This window comes from Sciurus vulgaris (genome assembly GCF_902686455.1).
Source record: "Sciurus vulgaris genome assembly, chromosome: 3".
In the NCBI taxonomy this organism is placed as follows: Eukaryota; Metazoa; Chordata; class Mammalia; order Rodentia; family Sciuridae; genus Sciurus; species Sciurus vulgaris.
This window is the reverse complement of record NC_136463.1, coordinates 122,554,327-122,573,818: the sequence shown is the minus strand read 5'-3', so window position 1 is coordinate 122,573,818 and position 19,492 is coordinate 122,554,327. Positions and strand designations below refer to the sequence as shown.

At 40.7% G+C, this 19,492-nt stretch overlaps 1 protein-coding gene across 6 annotated transcripts in view; it reads left to right on the top strand.

Moving 5' to 3' along the window:
• Positions 1-19,492, top strand: part of STK39 (serine/threonine kinase 39) — a 307,203-nt gene that overhangs the window by 105,314 nt on the left and 182,397 nt on the right. For all 6 annotated transcript variants that reach the window (XM_079131857.1, XM_079131858.1, XM_079131856.1 and 3 more), the window contains exons 9-10: positions 4,957-5,005; positions 5,108-5,173. In XM_079131857.1, coding sequence (XP_078987983.1) covers positions 4,957-5,005; positions 5,108-5,173 — 115 coding nt within the window. The remainder of the gene's footprint in view (positions 1-4,956; positions 5,006-5,107; positions 5,174-19,492) is intronic.

Genomic DNA, 19,492 nt, shown 5'->3' with positions numbered 1-19,492 from the left:
GGGGTAGGAAAAGCAGCTCTGCCTGAGGTCAGTGGGCTGTTAAAACTTATTAATGCAAGTTGTTAGAATGATGTACACTGTAGCACATTCATCCTGAATCCTTTGAGCATTATTTTAAGTCTCAGTGGACTTTGGTTCATCCATATGTATTAACTGAATCCTTTAAGATATTTTCTTCTGAGAATGTTAGTACTTGAAGACTACTGCATTGTTTTTAAGGATTTAAAATGGAAACATCATTGAAAGCCTGGACCATTATATTGGTTGCTGGTAGCATTTTAGCATTTCTTGTGAAACAGAGTCTGGATTTATATTACGTTAGTGACCATGGAAGACATGACTGTGCAGAATTCTCTCTCCTGAAGAATCAGCTGAAAGGCAGGAGTACTGACAACTCCACATTAACCGTGTATTGGCAGTTACTGGCATAAAACTAAGCAAATGTAAATGACTAAAAGCCAAAACACAATAAAGGACCCAAAACAAACCCTGCGATCTAAGAAGAGCAGCAGGCACCTCCGTTTTCCTGTCACCTTCTGCCATACTTTTCCCTCTGTTGTCCATTTTTTTTCCTGTTCTTGTCCCCATACTTCCCACATGTTTGACACATGTGGGATTGTACCCCAAAGCTATAAACACTTCAGCTGACTTGAGCAGGAGAAGGAACCAGTGACCTGCTATTTAATTATTCTCTGTATAGGTTTGGAATGACCTGTAGCTTACCATTTATGTCTACTGCCGGGGTTGGCGGGGAGATGGTGAGTTCTTTGAACCATTTCCAATTTCCTACATCATCCTGTTTTTGTATTTACTGATGAAGGCCATGGGTATCCAGGAGTACAGAGAAAGGGGTTTTCTTTGTAGTTTGCCTTTACCCTTCACAGTTTTGGTTACCATAGAAATGACCTTGCAGGGGAAGGGAAAGCATTTTCCCAGTCCTGGAGCTGAAGCTATGCCTGGCATTTCCCAGCCTCCTCTTGACTTTGGTGCTAGACTTGACCCCTCCTGTGCACAAGGAGAATGGGAGGTGCAGAAGTGAGAGGGTAGGGAGGCGTTTGACTCCCCAGCCCAGCACCTGTCTCTCCTGACATTCCCTCTACTTTTTTTCTTTTTCAGAAGCTCAAGTCTCATTTTTATTGCATCTTTCTCACAGTCCCCACTCTGCTGAACAGATGCTTAGATTTGGGTACTGACTAAATCCAGCTGCAGGCGTTATAGTACTGGGTCTAGATGTCCAGCAACGTCACTTTCTCTTCATAGCGATGATCGTATGAAATTGAGCTACAGCGGTTTTCTGTTCTGTGCTAGGCATTGGGAAAATAAAAATGAATCCTGTGTAGTTCCTGATCTGGAAGGGCTCCTGACCTAGTGAAGTGGAGGCGGGGCCAGAGATCCAGAAGAGTGGAGAGTGGGCGTGTGTGTAGAGCCAGGTGGGCACCCAATTGGGAGCTGTGCACTCCACCTCTAGGAGCTGGGACAGGTGTCTTGAAGATGATGACATCTAAATTGTTTCTTGACTGATGAGCAAGGTGTACCAGTGGTTATGGAAAATTTTGAAGTAGGAAAATCACTGTGTCATAAAAGATCAGGAGATGGGTGAGAACATCACTGTAGTTGAAGGAGAGGATACGTGGGCATGAGGGAGATGATGGAGGAGTCAGGATCTAGGACACTGGCTTTTACATCAGGCCGCCGAAATCTCTGAGAATGAGTAAGAGTAGTTGTGTTTTTCTCTCTTAGGCACTAAGGTGGGGAGCATCATGATGATGGGGTGGAATGAGGAGGAGAGGGGTGGCAGAGAGACGAGCTAGGGGACTGTTTTAACACTTGGCCAGAGATGAGGCCGTGAGGGTTTCAAACGAAATAGCAGCCCTGGCTTTCTTGATCATCCTGATCTTCTTAAGAGTTCTTTTCACTTTTTAAAGATAAATCTAAGTTATTTATAGTCTTTTCTTTTTAAAGACAGCTTCTTGCCATGTTGCCCGGGCTGGTTTCAGCTCTTGGGCTCCTGTGATCTTCCTGCCTCAGCCTCCTGAGCGCTGGGATTAGAGGTGCGCACCACCAGACCCAGCCAGCTTCTTGCTTTTTAAATTTTTGTCTCAAGTTTTGAGGTGTCACATGAGACACAAAATCCACCTCTGCCTGTGTATGATGGTTCTACTCCACAATCCTTCAGCAGCCCTCCTGCTCCAGCCAGACTCAAGGCAAAGGTTTGAATGTGCTACTGCCCGTTTTGTAACAGCAGCACACCTGACCCTTAACTGCCTTACCTGCCGGGCTGCAAGCTATGGAAGGTACTGTCTGTCCTAAGTTGTGTTCAGCACCCAGCAAAATGCCTGACAAATAGTAGGTGCTCAATAAATATTTACTCAGAATGAAAGGATGAAGGATGAGAATGAAAGGATGATTTTGTGTAGCTGGAAGGCAAAAACATCGCTGATGATCAGGATGAGTCAGCATTCAAATAACAACCCAAGTTATATCATGAAAAATAGCTAGATCCTTTCTTAAGTTTTGTGCTTTTTAAACAAGGTGCAGATTCATGAATATAATGAGTTTACCAAGAATATTGCCCACCTGTTGTTTAGGCCTTTATTTACACAAAGCAATTAGCAATTTGCAACTATTTATTGTAGTGGATATGGAGATTCAGGGTACTTTGTCAGGTACCTGTAGTCAGTGTTCCACTGGAAATTTGAGGAAAAAAGCAATAACAGTTTAAATAGAAAATTTCATTGCACAGAAATACACTTACGGCCCCTGTTTGTGGCACCAAAGTGCTCAATGATGTTTCCTAATTCTTTTTCACACTTGGGTTTGGTCCCTAGGAACATTTCAGAGGAGCTTCCTGTTTCCAAAGCATGGTTTCTGATTATTTCAAGTACTAGGCACCTTCTAAATCTGCACCCCCAGCCTTAATGTAATACTCCTTATAATTTTAATAATCACTGCCTGAGAGAATGCCCAGTGATATTCAGTGATGCTTACCTACCTCCCAGTTTTTTATTATGAAGGATTTAGAGCATACCTTAAATGTGAAAAAAACAGTAAAATGTTTATTTCTGTACTATCATTTAAATTTAAGTTATTAACGTTTTCCATATTTTCTGCCAACATTTGTTCGACTGTTTAAGACAAAGTGAATAATAGACTTAATACTTCAGTTTGCCTTACTTACAAAATGAACATGTCCTATATAACCATTATACTTTTCTGCACCTAAAAAAATGAACAGTAGTTTCCTAAAATTATTGCTATGTAGCATATTCACACTTCTCTGATTATTTTCAAATGTCTTTTGTAGCTTTTGTTTCTTCCTTTCCAAATCCAGGATTCAATCAAGGGTCATATATTACATTTGGTTTTATGTCTTGTTAAGTCTGTTGCACTCTGAAAGAGTTCCCTCATGTCTTTCCCTTTTCCCCTTTGGGAGATATTAGGTCAGCTCTCTGGCCAACTCTCCTATACTCTAGATTGAGTAAATTTTTTCTGCATGACTGGTGCCCCCCACCCACTCTGTGCTGGGGATTGAACTCAGGGCTGTGGGCATGCTAGGCTAGCTCCCTACCACTGAGCTATATCCTCAGCTCACAATTCCAAGTTTTTAGAGGGAGCTATTGATGAAGGAAATCATTCTTTATGGAAGAATGTCACTTAAATATAGAAGGAGTGCTAGAAGTAGAAAGCTAATCTTCTGCCACTTCACATGAAACAATTATTTAAAGCAAAGATGCTGAAGCCATTAGGGGAAAGGTTTTCAGGGACATGATATTCTTACAGAGCCAAACTGTTACCCACAGAATACTTGCTGATTGCAGTGGGAAAATGTACATTTACAGTGGAGAGCTTTGGAGCCTGGGACCAAGTGGTTAAACCAACAGTGAAATAGTTCACAGTACCTGTCCCTGAGGTGCTGCAGCAAGTAGTGCTTGGTACTGTGTAGGAAGTCCAGCTGGAGTCCTGGGATCTAAAATGCTTATACCAGTAGGATTGCAGATTTCTGAGGTTTTTGGATCATGGAATATTTGCAGACTTTACCAGTTGTATATCCCTGATTCAAAAATCTGAAATCTGAAATGCTGTAAAATGTGAAACTCTGTTAGCATCATGTCAGCATTAAGATGCTTCATGAAGCCTAATTAACTCTTTTGACCTAACTTTCGGTTTGAAGGAAATATAGAATAGAGAAACAAGTTAAATAACACCACAGTTTGCATTGATTGATGGATTGATTGATGGTACTGGAGTTTGAACCCAGGGGTGCTTTACCACTGAGTTACATCCCCAGCCATTTTTAATTTTTATTTCAAGCAGTGTCTCATTGAATTTCCCAGGCTGGCCTTAAGCTCCCCATCCTCCTGCCTCAGCCTCCCGAGTACCTAGGTTTATAGGCGAGTACCACCACACCTGGCTGAACTTGTGTTTTATTAATCTCCACACTTACCTTCCTCTGAGAACAGTGGTGCACACACACTTGAAGCAGGTTCATTCACCAGGCAGATAGAGCTTGGACACGAGATCTGTGGGCCCTTTCAGTAACGGCTGCTCCTGGGCAATCACAGAACACAGTAGGCTATAGTGTCTTTGACAGGGTCACATTGCTACTTGTAGGGTTTCTTAATAAACATAGGGATTCAGCTTACAGACATGTCAGTCTGTCACCTTTTAGAAACACTGAATTCACTTAGTGAAGTGTAAGAATGAAGGATGAAAAATTGATCATGTCCCAACCTTTTAACTTACAGGAGTTTATGTGTTTTGCAGTAGAGGTGTTTAGAAAGAACTGGAAAACTGGCACTATTTTATTTGGTGCTGACTCATGATTAATTTAGTTTCTGGTTTTGCTAGTCCTAAAATTAGTCTTCCAGAAATACTGTAAGGTTAAGTTGTATCATCAAGGCAGTGTATTTATCAAGTGGTCATTGTTTCAACTCTGATTTATTATTGATCTTTCAGGCCCACAGCAGCAGAACTTTTAAAATGCAAATTCTTCCAGAAAGCCAAGGTAACATGCTTAAAAACCCAAGTCAATCTGCTATTTTGAAATCACTGTGAATTCATATGTATCATGTTTGGTGTTAAACTGTTGGGATCATTTGTTTTGCAGAACAGAGAGTACCTGATTGAGAAGCTGCTTACCAGAACACCAGACATAGCCCAAAGAGCCAAGAAGGTAAGTGCCACTGTCCAGTTGCCCTGCAGGAGCTGAGCCCCACCCAGGGAAATGACACCAGGAAAATAAGAAAAATATTCCCACGTACTCAGGACATGTTATTTCGAGGTGATCTGATTAGTGATTACCGAGATATACTGCCTTTACCTTTTGGTTAGCTTGGTTTGCTGTTATGTGTTTGGGTGTGGAAACAATGTGAAACTCAAATGATTTCATTTTTCCATTTATCATCTTTGTTGAAAGAAGGTCAGAGCAGATGGGGTTTGAATACTGACGAGGTAAATATACCTTTGAATATCTTTCCTTTGCAATTCACAGAAGGGAAATGGTCAGTTTTAAACACAGTTTTAAATGGAAAATGAAAAACTCTTGTTTTTCATAGTTGTTTGAATGTTTTGGGGACATAATTCTTTTATCATGAAAGATCTTGTGATATCTTTTGTAGTTTGCCTTATGTTAACTAAGTTATATTAATGATCTGAACAATTTTCCATTCTAGCTTTTAGATTTTTAAAATGGTATGTATATGTGAGTGTATTTATTTATATTTGCAGTTATGTAGAGTTTTATTTATTTGTAATTATGGATTCATTATGGTATGAAATCTAACATAATTTAACCCCTGGTTTGATTTAGCTTGATTTTAAAATTATATTAAATATTTATAATTAAAAGTGTTTACATAGTCACAGATTTAGAAAGGGAGGTTCTTCCTTTGTCCCTTGTTAAAGTTATAAACAAAGCTAATGGAGAATATGAGTTGTCTGTGCTCTAAATAAAATTGGCAAAGAAATGTGCTTTAGAGAATGCAATGTTGTTATGCCTAGGTAAAAGTAACTGAAGGTTAACATAAGACGTTGCCTTTTCTAAAGCATTCTGTAGAAAACGCATTTAGATGATGCTTTAGAGTTGTTTAAACAGATTTTAAAGCAGACTTCAGGGACAGGCCCACTCTGGGTAGGTATCTGAGCTCCTCTCCTAGACCAGCAGAACTCAGTGGAGCAGGCTTATTATTGTGTTTGCCTTTGGATATGTTGGTCCCCCAGTTGTCTCTGAGGGAACAGGGGAAGCTGGGCAGACAGTCCATCCTGTGGCACATCTGCAAGGGCAGCACAGAGAAGCTTCTGTCTGAGGCAGCAGATTAGAATCTGGAAGTACCTGACCAGAGTTTGAGGACTCCTAATAGCAGACCAAGGGTGGAGCTCTGAGTGATACCCCCGGTCTTGGAGTCTGGCCCTGGGTCCTTTGATGGGATGTCTCAACTTTCTGCCAGAGAGGATAAAAGTAGTTTGAAAGCCATTGGCTTACACAGTATGCATCTGCAAAGGACTGGTGTTTTGGTCTTCGGGTTTGCCTTCATTATTGAAAGTTTCATCTGTTCCCATCTTGTAAACTGTTTCCTCATAGCTAGTGGGTTTTTCCAGGCCTGCTTCCTTTGCAGAGATTTAGCCTCACACCTCTGTCTGCGTGCTACACAATTAGCCAGCCTTTTAGTCACCTTGTGTGCAAACAGTTGGCCATCTCTCCCCGCCTAATCTTTGCACTCTATTTTTTCCTCAGTCCCCCAGCCTCAGCACACTGCAGTTCTGTGTGGAACTGCCTCTCTATCTTTCCTGTCCCCTATGATCACTCACGAGGTCCTCTCCACTTATCCCTCCATGATTTCACTGGGAACCTTTTCTTCCTCTATTTTTATTTTTTCCTCAGAACTGGGTGTTAAACACAGGGGCACTTCACCACTGAACTGCATTCCTAACCTGTTTAAAAAATTTTAATATTGAGACTGGGTCTTTCTGGCCTTGAACTCTTGATCCTCTTGCCTCAGCCTCAGCCTCAGCCTCATGAGGAGGGATTACAGGGCTGTCAGGTGTGCTGCCTGGCCGGCAGCAGCAGAGTGTATTTCGTTTTTCTTGAGATGTGCCCAGAGGCGTGTGCTGTCTGAGTGATCACATGTTCTGGAGTAAACTGAAGAAAGGCTGTTTGGAACTGTTTTTCACTCATTTGAATCCCCACATGCTCAGCAGACTCTTGCTTCTAGGATTCCTGTTAGTATTGGGCACCTCCCTCCCTGCTTTGCCTTGTGATGTTGGTGGGCTACCTTGATGTTCCTTCCTGGAACCTTCTTGTGCAGACTTGGCCATAGAAGGTAAATATTAATTTAATCATTGAGTGCATCAGAAGCCCTTATCCTAGGATGTCTTCGCAGTCCCCTGGTTTTTACAGTGTTTAATTTGCTTTTGTTTAAATTTTGTACAGGGGTTTTTCATATTACTGGTGTCTTTCGTTCTGGGTCTTTTAGTGAGGTCTTTTCAGCTACTTGCTTTCCTGTTTGCTCTGGTGTCTCCAGGTTGATTTTGCTCTGGTTCCCAGAGTGTGGATTTGTTCCTCAGAGGCTACTTACTGATGCTGGTACTTTGATTTTTGTCACTTCAGTTTGTTGTTTTAAAATACAAACAGGTAGTCCATGGATGCACTAGTGTTTAAATGATACCTGGTTTTGTTGGCAAAGTTCTTAGACATTTAGGCAACATTCTCTTCTCCCTTATGGTGACTATAATTAAGAGAGATTTTTCTTTAACACAGATGTTTTTCATATTTATAAAAGATAGGCTGGTCTTGTAGTTGCTCTCAGAAAATTCCATGGAATCTACCAGTGCTGTTCTTTTGCAAGGGAGAGCAAGAAGCCTCTCACAATGATGTTTGGCCAGGCTGTGATGCATTGGTTGGAAGCCACATAATCCCATGAGGGTGGGCAATTTGTCTTCATCCAGGTTCTAATTCGGGGGGGGGGGGGATATATATATATATATATATCACTGTTTAATTTAGTGATGTAAACTGTGCGTGCACATGCGTATGTGTTAATTGTAGAAATTAAGGATATTTGTTTTCTTTTTGAAGAGCATTTGGTTCCTTTTGGGTTCTTTTGCCTACAGACAGTGTTGTTTAGGGATCTTCTTGATGCTTTGGTGCTAATTTTTCTGTCTGTGAAATGGAAATTCTCTCTTTCCTGAGGCCTGTAGTGAAGGATAATGAGAGATTTGATGTTCCTGGACCCCAAGGTGCTCCATATAGTCTTAAGTGAGAACATGCCAGTAAGACCCTTGAGAACAGAGTTTAGTGCAGTTGTATAACTTCTTTTCAACTTTTCACTTATCTTTGTGCATGAGAAGGAAAGGCTTGAATGCCATTACTGCCTCTCATGTGGCTCTCTAGGGGCCGTCACTAGACAGCTTTGGGGGTTTGGAAGCTCAATCATGCGGTGTTCTGTCATTTACTGAATTCAGTAGGTGGGGAAGGGTGTCAATCATTCTGTTAAAATTGAATGCAGATACTTAGGGCTATCTGCATCTTCTGTAGGAACATGCAGTTCTAGCATTGACTGCTGTGTAAGCTTTATGCCAGTGATAGGGACCTTGCATCAGCACATTCATCCTCATGTTCATGTGCTTCCTAAAACCCACATGTGGTGGGACCAAAGGCAAAGGGTTGGTAGTTACACAGATGTCCAAATGCCAACTGCTCAGTGAAGAGTGTATTGGCCAGAAAAGGGATGAGGTGGGCGATTCAGCACACAGTGCTTTTTATGTGGTTGTCTGTGTTTCCATGGGAAGTAGAATTGCTGCAGGGCTTTTAGTTGCCATTTTCTTAACCACACAGGGAAACTTAGAAATGGTTAGTTATTATCAGAAGGTGAAAGGGATATCACATCATTGCCACATGTGGGTAGAACCACTGTGAATTGGAAAGCTTGGTACATAATTGTGGGGTCCCAGACTCTTTCTTTCTGTCTTTTTTTGTGGGGATGTACTGGGAATTGAACCTGGGGGTGCTTTACCACTGAACTACATCGCCAGCTCATCATTATTATTATTTTAAATTTTGAGACATGGTCTCATTAAACTGAGACCAGGCTGGCCTTGTGCTTGCAATCCTTGTGCCTTGGACTCTTAAGTAGTTGATTTTATAGTCACGCACCACTAAGCAGAATTTCTTTCATCAGACTGCGAGATTGTTTTCATATTAAGGACCCAAGGCTGTTGGCCCTATTTGATCCTCCTGTGTGCTTAGGAATCCATGAGTAGAAATAATTACAATTCACATTTATTTAATACCATGCATTGATAACTTGCCCTGTGTGCTTTTACTTTTTATTTTGAAATAATTTCAGACTTACAAAAATTTAGAGAAATAGTACAAAGAATTTCTGCATTTATTTTCTCTTTTGCTTTTTTCAAACATTTCAAAGTAAGTTGCAAATAGGATGCTCTTCGCCTCTAACTTACTTCAATGTGAATTTCCTATAAACAAGAATGCTTTCATAGATTACAGTACAGTTACAAAATCAGGAAATTCACATTAATACAATTCTATTATTTAATTTTAGATCTTAACCAAATTTTTGCTAATTTTGTCAATTTTCCCATTAATGTCATTTATCTGATCCAGGACCCAATCTGGAATTTAGTTGTTATGTCTCCTTTAATCTAGAACAGTCTTTCCTTTTACAAGAAAATATTTATGCTTTATGTCTTTGTGGTTTCACATTCATTGGATGGCAATGCTAGGATTTCCCTATGATTTTTAAATGATCATGTCCACAAAGAGCACTTTGCTAGCAGATTTAGGCAGGAAGTGAAGATGTTGCTGCTCCACTTCCTGCATCTGGGTTGGAAGGAGCCATACCAGAGCTGTTCCCTTCATCAAGTGAGCTCCTACCCTCTCTGGGCTTATCCCACACAGTGGAGCCATCGACATTACTCAGTGCTGCAGGGTGAGGAACGCAGATCTGTACGGGATGCCTAGCCCTGTGTTTGACATGCAGTGGGTGGTTGGTCCACAGCGATGTCATAATAATCATGTAAATAAGGAGAATGACTATTGTGTCTGCAGGATAATGGGTATTTTTTTGAAGTATGTAGAGAAGGCAGGATTGAAGAGAGTTCTGACAGTGGAGTGAAGGGGGTTGGGCGATGGAGATGCTTTCTGTTGCTCTTGCCTTAGATGAAATGAAAGAAAAGTCCATTGAAAACGATAAGAAAGAAAAGAAATACAATTGTGATTTCACTGCTGCTTCCTGTTCGACTGTCTTCATATTTTCTTTCCTGACTCATCAAGATGCAGGCAGTGGACAAGAACCAGGGCTTTCTTTCACTGTAGCGAACCCTCTCTGCCAATGACAAGTTTGATGTGTGTATGCCAATGACAAGTTTGATGTGTGTGTGCCAATGACAAGTTTGATGTGTGTGTTTGTGAAGAGACTTAGAGCAGTAAGAATTAAATGCACATGCAGCAGATATTCTTCAACGACTTGCAGATCTCTTTCATAGCTTCCTTATTTGTTCTGAACAGTTGCACTTGAAGAGAGACGGGGCGGGTGTATTACCATACTCTGAAGATGAAAGTGTGTGAGGTGGAAGGACCTGCCGAAAGTCCCAAGGCTAGCAGAGGCAGGAGTGAGCCCCCATTTTTATGTCAGGTTCTGTTCACTTTCTACTAAATAATACCTCAGGAGGAAGAAGAGGAAAAGGAGTGGACAAGAATAAGCAGAGTTACATGGACTAAGGAGGAAAAGGGGTGTACATTTGTCATTATCAGAGCGAGGGTGTCCACTCCATTCATGAGCACTAGGAGATGCTAAAAGCATCACAGTAGGAATCTGGGAGATTTGCAAGAGTTTGAGCAGGTGTGAAGGCAGTAAGGCGATAAAAGGGCTTTGGAGAGTTCGAAGGGGAGAAAGATGTCTAGGGAGAATTTAATAGCATCGAAAGTCATTAAGCACTTGTCAAAAGCTCATCTTCTCATTCTTAAGCAGCAAAGGTAATACCTCCTATGTGGGAGGACCGAATTTGGCAACTCACAGAATGTGCATAGCACATTGCCTGGGACAAAATACTTAATAAATGTGTGTTATCATCATTATAAAAAATGCCATTCTATTTATGATCACAAATGCTGCTTTTATTATTACAGTTTCCTTATTATGGTGCCATTGTTGTAAGTCTGAAGGACTGTTGCTGCTGTGGGCCACACCTCTGCTGCTGTTCTGTTTCTGCTGCTTCTAGCAGTGGGCTCTGAGGTACAGATAGACAGGATGTAGGCTATGAAACTTGCCTTTCAGTGGGGAATGCAGTACATGCATCAAAGAACATGTGAAACTCAAACAGTAGCAGAGAACAGGTGCTTTAGGATGTGGCTATAGCATATGTGCTACAGGTACAGGGAAAGGTCATGGAGTTGGTAGATGGAAAGACTTGGAGAGAAGAGAGACCACAATAATATTTATTGTGTATATGCACCATGTTAGACAGTTGGTTCACCTTTATATCAATCATTGCACCCTTACAACAACCAGTGAAGTTCTATGTATGAGATGTATTAGATAAGGTAGCTCAGAGGATAAGATATGTTAGAGTATTAAGAATGTTTAAAGGTAAGCTCTAACTTTTTAAATATGAGTGGAAGAGGAAAACCAAATATTAATAGCAAGTTAAACCTTCCTTACAGGGTTACAAGATTTTAAAATGGAGAGGGTTCATTACTATCTCCTGGTTCACAATTGTTCATTTTGCAGACCTGAAAATTGAGACATAGGGAGGATGGGCTACCTTGTCAAATAGTGCCGGAGTCTAAAGCCAACTTTCCAGTTTGCTCCCATTTAGTCTCTGTTTAGTTGATAAAGAGGGAATCTACATCTGAGTTACTGCACAGTTGCTTTTTTACTTCCTGGAATCTTTAGAATTAATTTAAAGATGTTGAAGATTATCAAGAAACCAGAGAAGATGATTTTAAATGCTTGATGGAGGGATTTTAGTTTTGTTCCAAGTTTTCCCAGTAGAGGGCAGCAGTGAGTTCTAGTCAAACAGCAAAAGTTTTGGCTTTTCAAAAGTATCAGACCAGCCTGGTAGTAAAGAGATAAAAGGCAGGTTAGTCCGCTACTGAACTATGAGTACCAGCAGCCTGAGTCAGTTGGGGATGTTTAATTTGGCCGGGGATTTAAGGATGATGGTCTAAATACTTTTCATTATTACCATGTTTATTTTAAATTAAAAATATTAATTTATTCTATATTTTTCTATTACCAAATCCAAATAACATACATTATTCATGTGAGAACACAAAGTCTCAATTTTGAAGACAGGATTAGAGAACTTCCAGTATATTGGGGCCAAATTTATACAGTTTGGGTGGTGGCAAGCTATTTCCAGAAAGTTCTTTTTTTTTTTTTTTTTTGCAGTTCTCCTTAGAGCTGGGTAAATAAAGTTAAGGGGGATTCAAAGTGTATGATAATCACGGAAGGCAGTAAACCAACCTTTACAGTAATTTCCATACGTTATGAATTTAATATAAAATACTCCCGATGATTCAAATGGGCCTGAGATTTCAGACTTCTCTCTGCTTTGTTTCTTACTCCCATCCTCTTGTGTAGAAACAGAGTTTGTATTGGTAATACATCTCATCCAGGAGCCCACGTGGATAAAAGGTAGGATAATGGTGATGGAGAATATTATTTTTCCTATTTTGGAGCCAAGAGAAAAGTAGACCAGAGAGGCAAAGCTATTGGTTTAACTGGGATTGTAACTGGGGCAGGTATTCACAGAGTGTAAGCTCATGGATATTTTCGTTAATTTTTAAATTTTAAATGCTTTCTTTTTATTCAGTTTCCAAGACAAGAGTTTGGTTGGAATGGTGCTTTTGGTCACTAGGGGGTGCTATCAGAATAGCAAATTTCAGATTCAGGACAGGCATTGCTTACTTGCCTATACAAACCCTTGCAGCTGTGGAGTCCTTTGACTGGGTCTGCTATTAGAACTTGATTGGTGTTGGTGCTGGGGGCAAATTAGACAGAGATGAGCGCAGAGGAAAGGACAAGGGAAAAGCATCCTAGAGAATTGCTTTCAATGCACAGGGTGAATTCGGATTTTTAAAAAACATATATTCTGGAATAGTGGCTCGTTTCTGATTGCATTTAACTGGAAGCATTGGCTTTTCACCCTGGAAATTGTGATTTGCTGGTCCTCATTTATGGAAAATGTCTGTATTTTTAGATTGGAGTATCTTTGAAGGCACTGAGCTTTGTAAGCCTTTACAGATCTCAGAGGTCAACTTTTGGAGATTCAGAAACAAAGATACATATGCTGAAAGTATTTTAAGAGATACCATTTTTTACAACTTTGTAGAAAACTGACTGTTCTCTTTTACTGGAACTGAATGGGCCTGTCAAGTGTTCTCACATCAGGTTCAGTTACAGGTTGAGGTCTGCATACTCAAAAGCAACCATTTTTGCTTTGGGGAGATTTGCTAATTTTTTCCAAATGCTCGTGTACATGAACAACTTTTCTGAAGCTTACTTTACATCTGTGTGCAGAGAGAAGTGCATGCATGCCTGCTTACCTCACCACCTGTGCCTCACATGCTCCCTGAGCATCCTTGGTAATCCACCTGAGCCTGACTTCTCGGAAAACCTCCCCCTGAACTTGCACCTTTCCAGGCCTTAAGCCTCTTCTGCAAAGCTTTCTCATACCTGCCACACATCCCTCCCCCAATACACACACACTTCCTGGGTCTGGTCTTTCATCTGCACAACTTCTACCTCTTGGGCCTAATTCCTTTTTGTACTTGGTGTCACTTGTAGTTTGCTTCCTTACTCATTTACCTTCTGCAGCAGCCTGTGAGCTCTTTGCAAGCAGAGTCAGTGTCACATTATTCCCTGTGTCCCTGGTGTCCAGCACTGTCTTGGTCAATTAATTATTTTTTGGATAGAAGCTTAGGGAGCAAAATTGTGGAATCATGGTGATATCCTTTGCGGGAGCTAATGTTAGAGCACCAGAGGAGGTAAAGCAGGTCTTTTAGTTTTAAAGGAGAAGAGTAAGGTGTTTTCCAGCTGGTGCTGTATGCCTGCATGTCAAAGCTAGGACTCAGGTGTAGATGATCCTAGGTTTACAATTCTTTGTTTTCATCAAATTTCCAGGAGTCCTGGTCTAGCTAATTACCTTGACTCACCTTTGCCACCCTCCTTTAAAGTAGAATGGTTAGATTTTATCATCTAATCATCATGAATTATGGACTTGGGGTTGTTTGATGCAAAAAAATTTGTATCTTCCATTCATATTTTCTGCTTTAGTTTTCTTTGCTCAGCCAGCAGGTACATACATTTTCCTGTTACCTGAAGCCATATTTAATTAATGAGGTATTCTAAAACTAGATTTGAATTAATTGTAGTTCTCTCTAATGTTGGATTACTTATAATTTATTCCCTCATTTAGGGGAAATAGTTTTAAACTTTCTTTATCATGATCCTGAAAATCTTTAAAATGAGTATGGCATTTTGGAGAAGGGAAGGAGAAAGACTTGGAAAAACATGGAAATTTTGTGCATCCTGGGGAAAGGGGTGGAAGTCCAAGTATTTTACTTCCTTGCTCCCCCTTCCCTCGCTTGTGGTCATTCAGTCACAGGGAATGTGCTGAGGTGAGCCGGGGTGCAGGACACTGAAAAGTCACCATGGGGTTGGGGGCATGCTGTGCTTGTTTGGTCTAATAAAATTCGATTGACTTAATAGAGATTCAGGATTAAATTATGTTTTCTTTTTTTGAAAACTTTTTTTTGAAAAAGCAAATGCTTTTTTTTCTTAAACTTTGAAATTCAGTAGTTTTAAAACAAATTAAAATTGAAGGAACCCAGTTAAGTTTGTGCTTTGATAAAGGATTTTTTAAGTTTTCTATTGAATTACTTCTGATAGATTCAAATACTGATTTAGAAGTGTGTCTAATGATTTTTATTTATTTTTTTCTCACAGACACACACAAAGTAATGAAGCTCTTGTATAACTTACAAAGCAATAATCAGAGCAAAGAAATGCAAACAGCAGCCTTTAATTGAACCCAAATTCAAAAGGTCATCTGAAGTCGTTTTGGTTGTTTTGTAGCCAGTTGTTAACAGATGTAAGTAAACTGGGGAGGACCAGGGAAAGTCCTGTTTTGTTAAGACTGCAAGGGCCCCTGTGGGCTAAGAGAAATGTGCTGGCTTTGTGGCAGGCTGTGGGAGGTGGACAGGCCAAAGGCCCAGGAGCAGGTCTGGTGAGGGAGCTGGAGCCACCAAAGTCAGTGCTTGAAGGTGAAGGTCAGACCAGCTCTTGAGACAGATTTCAGCTAGACTCTGGCTCTGCCACTTGCTCTTAGAGCAAGCAAGCAAGCCAGTGAGCTGAACAGCTGCTCTCTTCCCTGTGCTTCCTCTGTGATATGCACTCTACTCAGTGGTTTCTCACTGATTCTAGGGTGAAAACCAGAATCTTCCCCCTCCCCCCTGTTCTGGGGATTGAACCCAGGGACTCTTAACCACTGAGCCACATCCCCCATATATATTTTTAAAATATGTATTTTATTTAGAGAGAGGGTCACTGAGTTGCTTAGGATCTTTCTAAGTTGCTGAGGCTGGCTTTGAACTCTGAATCCTCCTGCCTCAGTCTCCCGAGTCACTAGGATTACAGGCATGTGCCACTGCATTTAAGGGAGGTTGCTGTGTGGGGCATGGACCAGTTCCTTTCTCATTCTTAAACCTTCTTTTGCACACTACCTCCAGTTCTCCATGTGTCTGTTTGTCTTCGACCCTTGTGCATGGGGCTGTTCCCTCTGGTTGGGACTGTCAGCCCCCTCCATCCTCAGTAGACCTGTATTTCAGCTCAAAGAGTCATTTTTCTAGAAAATGAGATTGGTCTATGCTGTAGTTATTGCTCTGTAACCCACCTGCATTTTCACTTCAGATCTTTGTGCATATCTTTTTTGGTTGACAGATTTATATAATCATTTTTAATGACCATACAATATTCTGCAAGAATGACTACAATTAATAGTTGATTCTTTTTTGGTGGATATTTAGATTAGTTCCAGTTTTTTATTGTTAACCACAATGGGATGCACATCAGTGTACCTGGATTATTGCTCAAATATTACCTATTTTGTTAGAATATAGCCCTAGGAATGGAATTGCTTGATTAAAGAATATATGGCTTATAATTTTCTTTTATAAGAGATGGGATTTTGCTATGTTGCTTGGGATGGTCTTGAACTCCTGCCTTAGCTCCTGAGTACCTGGTACTTGAGGTACATGCCATTGTACCTAACATATGGCTTGTAATTATTGGTTTATCTTGCTTTACTGATATTTAAAATGGGAGGCATTGTATTTCAAATTCAAGCCTGAATCTTTTACATGCTCGCGTGCCCCCACCACAGAAATACATATGCTTAGTTCAGTGTCTAGCATATTATTAAATATTATTATCTATTTTCAGTATTTAAATGCTACCTAGGTACATTTATTTCATTTCATTATTTTCCTAGCTATTTCGTTAGCTGATTTGCAGAGAAAATTCCAGAATTCCTGGCAGTTCTGCAATTTGAGGCCTTCAGTAACTCCAAGAGAGACTAGAATATATGGCATATGAAAGATGATCAATGTGGAACTGATGATGTAGGTCACAGCTTGGAGTCCTGAACTCTTAGGGCCTTTACGGGCATTAGGAAAGAGTCCTTGGAAGTGAGAGGTAGGAGGAGCCCTTTGGTTCTGAAGCCTGTTCTTGGACAAGGAACTGTTTTCAGCATGGGAACTGGCTGACTGTGCAGTGTTGGGAGGTGTTTTGCCCATTACTCCGTCACTGTAATCTTTTCTGTCCAGAACAAACAAATGATAAACCAGCTGCCAGCCTGAAAGTAGCGATGTCGCCGTTGTCCTCGTCCATTGGCTGATGGTTTCAGAGCACCCGTTATGGAGGTGCCTCATCAGCCGTTCGTGCTGCCCCAGGTGCTGGGCATGCCGAGCCCTCCCAGTCACGGATAACACTGCAGTTTGGATGCTGAGTTTTCCAATTTTATTTCTTTTGGTTACATACCTGGTTCAAATCCCCTATGTTTTTTGTCATTTGTAATGTTTAGAGTTGTGAAGTCCATTTTTCTTTCTCTTTTTTCCCCTCGAATGATTGCCTAGGCCATTTTTGAAAAGTATAACCTTGTGATTACATCTCACTGACCCTTGACTGAATTTGAACCTGGGCGAAGTCACCTAGCTTCTCGGAGTCTTGATTCCCTCACCTTCCTGACTCTAAGTGTTCTTGTGAAGTTGAAATGTGACAATTTATATCCAACACTTGTGCAGCGACTGGATCATAACAGGGATTCCATAAAGGCTCCTCCCGCCTTGCCTGTTCCCTTTTTTTGTTGTGAATCAGGGAACATTTTGTAAGGAAGGAATGGTGTATTATACGTGTGAGCATAAGGAAGTATTTAAATGTCAAGCGAGGATTGCCTTTTATTTTCTTAAGGAAATGAATGTCTAAGGCTAGTGGATTTCATTCCACTCTTTCATTCTTCCTTCCTGTTTCTGCAGAGCATCGTAACTCAGCAGCCACAGCCTTGCTTTTGAGGCTGCCCAGTCTCACTCTTCTGCCAACACACACAGCAGTGACAGTTTCCTTAAGGACTCTGAATTATTGAAGTTCATTTAAAAAAACTATATATTTTTCTGTTTTAATTGTAAGATTTCTGATTTCTTAATTTACTGATGAACATTAAAGTTAGGGAAGTTCTCACATATGTATTTATTTAACAATTACAATGAACTTACCTGCCTGTTAGGATGAAGTGTAAGTTTTTAGTAATAAATATATCTAAAGCAGCCCCTCTCCCACCAAAGTTTTCAGTGATTGGATGTTATTTCTTTGGGGTTCCTTCTGTTTTTCCTTATTATACCTCTTACAGAGATACTCGCCTGTCCCCCTTCCTCACAGGTACTTAATGCCTAGGTCAGTGGCTCTGAAACTCACTGTGCAGATACCCAGGCTCCATAACCAGAGATTCACATCCAGCTGGTCTGGGCACATAACCCATAATATATCATATAATATATGATCTGGAATGGCTCTCAAAGGCCCATGTGTAAGAGGCTTGGTCCCCAGAGTGGCTTTTTTGTGAGGTGACGGAACCTTTAAGAGGTTGCGCCTAGTGGGAGTCTTTAGGCCATTAGGGCTTTACCCTCGAAGTGCACTATGGAACACCAGGCTGTATGTTTGTCTGTTTATCTGTTTCTGGCTTTCTATCCACTTTGAGGTGAGTAGCCCTGACCATGAGCTCCCTGCCATGATGTGTTGTCTTGCCACAGGCTCAAGTGATCATGGACTGAAACCTTTGAAACCATGAGCCAAAATAACCTTTTTCTCTTTAAAAATGGATTATCTCATCTGTTTGTTACAGTAATGAAAAGCTGACTAACATAATCCAGGACTCACCTTTTAAATAAGCAGGCTAGGTGATGGTGATGCAAGTGATGGAATCAGACCCTGTCTGCTCTGTCTCCTGGATGGAAGCCACATTGTTAAGCTCACTGTACAAAAAGTTTATTTGATAGTTATGCTACATGGTTATATAGTTATAGCTTAAATACCTGAGTTTTGTCTGCTGCTTTTCATCTTTAACCACCAGCCTTTGGGCCATGTGGTTCCCATACATTTCCCTCCTTGTTGCGTGTAATATGAATCTTCTTTGTTAACATCCCACCAGTTTTAAGCTAGAGTGAGGTAAAACTGCTGTATCTCCTTCAGGCATCTTCTTTTGTTACTAATAGTTCTTATATTCATTATTAGAGCTGCCAGCATGCTCTGATTTTTCCTGGCATTACTAACATAGACACTCATTTTCACCACCTACATAATGCTAGAAGATGTGTGGCAGTTTAGTATGTTGAGGAGGCAAGATGGATGAATGAGCCTTTGGCATAGCTTCATAGGGTGGAAGGTACCAGGGTACAGAGAGCTTCTATTTGGACCTTGAAGAGAAGGTCAAGAAGCAGTTTGGTTCTTGTTTTATAGGAGAGTTTCTAATAATGTGCAAAGATTTGCAAACTATGCAAAGATTATGTAAATTGGAATTAAAATCATAAAGGATCCCTGAAATTAAAGGAGATCCTAGCTATGCTCTCTATGGGCACTACCCAGCTGTGACCAGAGCACACTGGTAGACTCTGAGTGGTACCTGCGAGCCAGGATATTGATAGCCTCATCCCTCAAGGCATTGGGCGGGGCCTGTGATGGCTGGAGTCCTATGGTCCCTGGATGAGTCACTTTATCAGTTGATCTCAGTATGTTGTGCAAATGTTATCACTTTCTATACATACTGTGAGGTAGACAATCTGATAAGAAAGTGATCCACATCACTAGTGTTACAGCCCTGTGAGCTATCAAAAAATACCTTAGCTGGTAGTCTAAAATTTTGACTATAGAAAATAGGAATTAGAAGAGTCCAGGTTAAAGACCACTGGTCTGACCCTGTC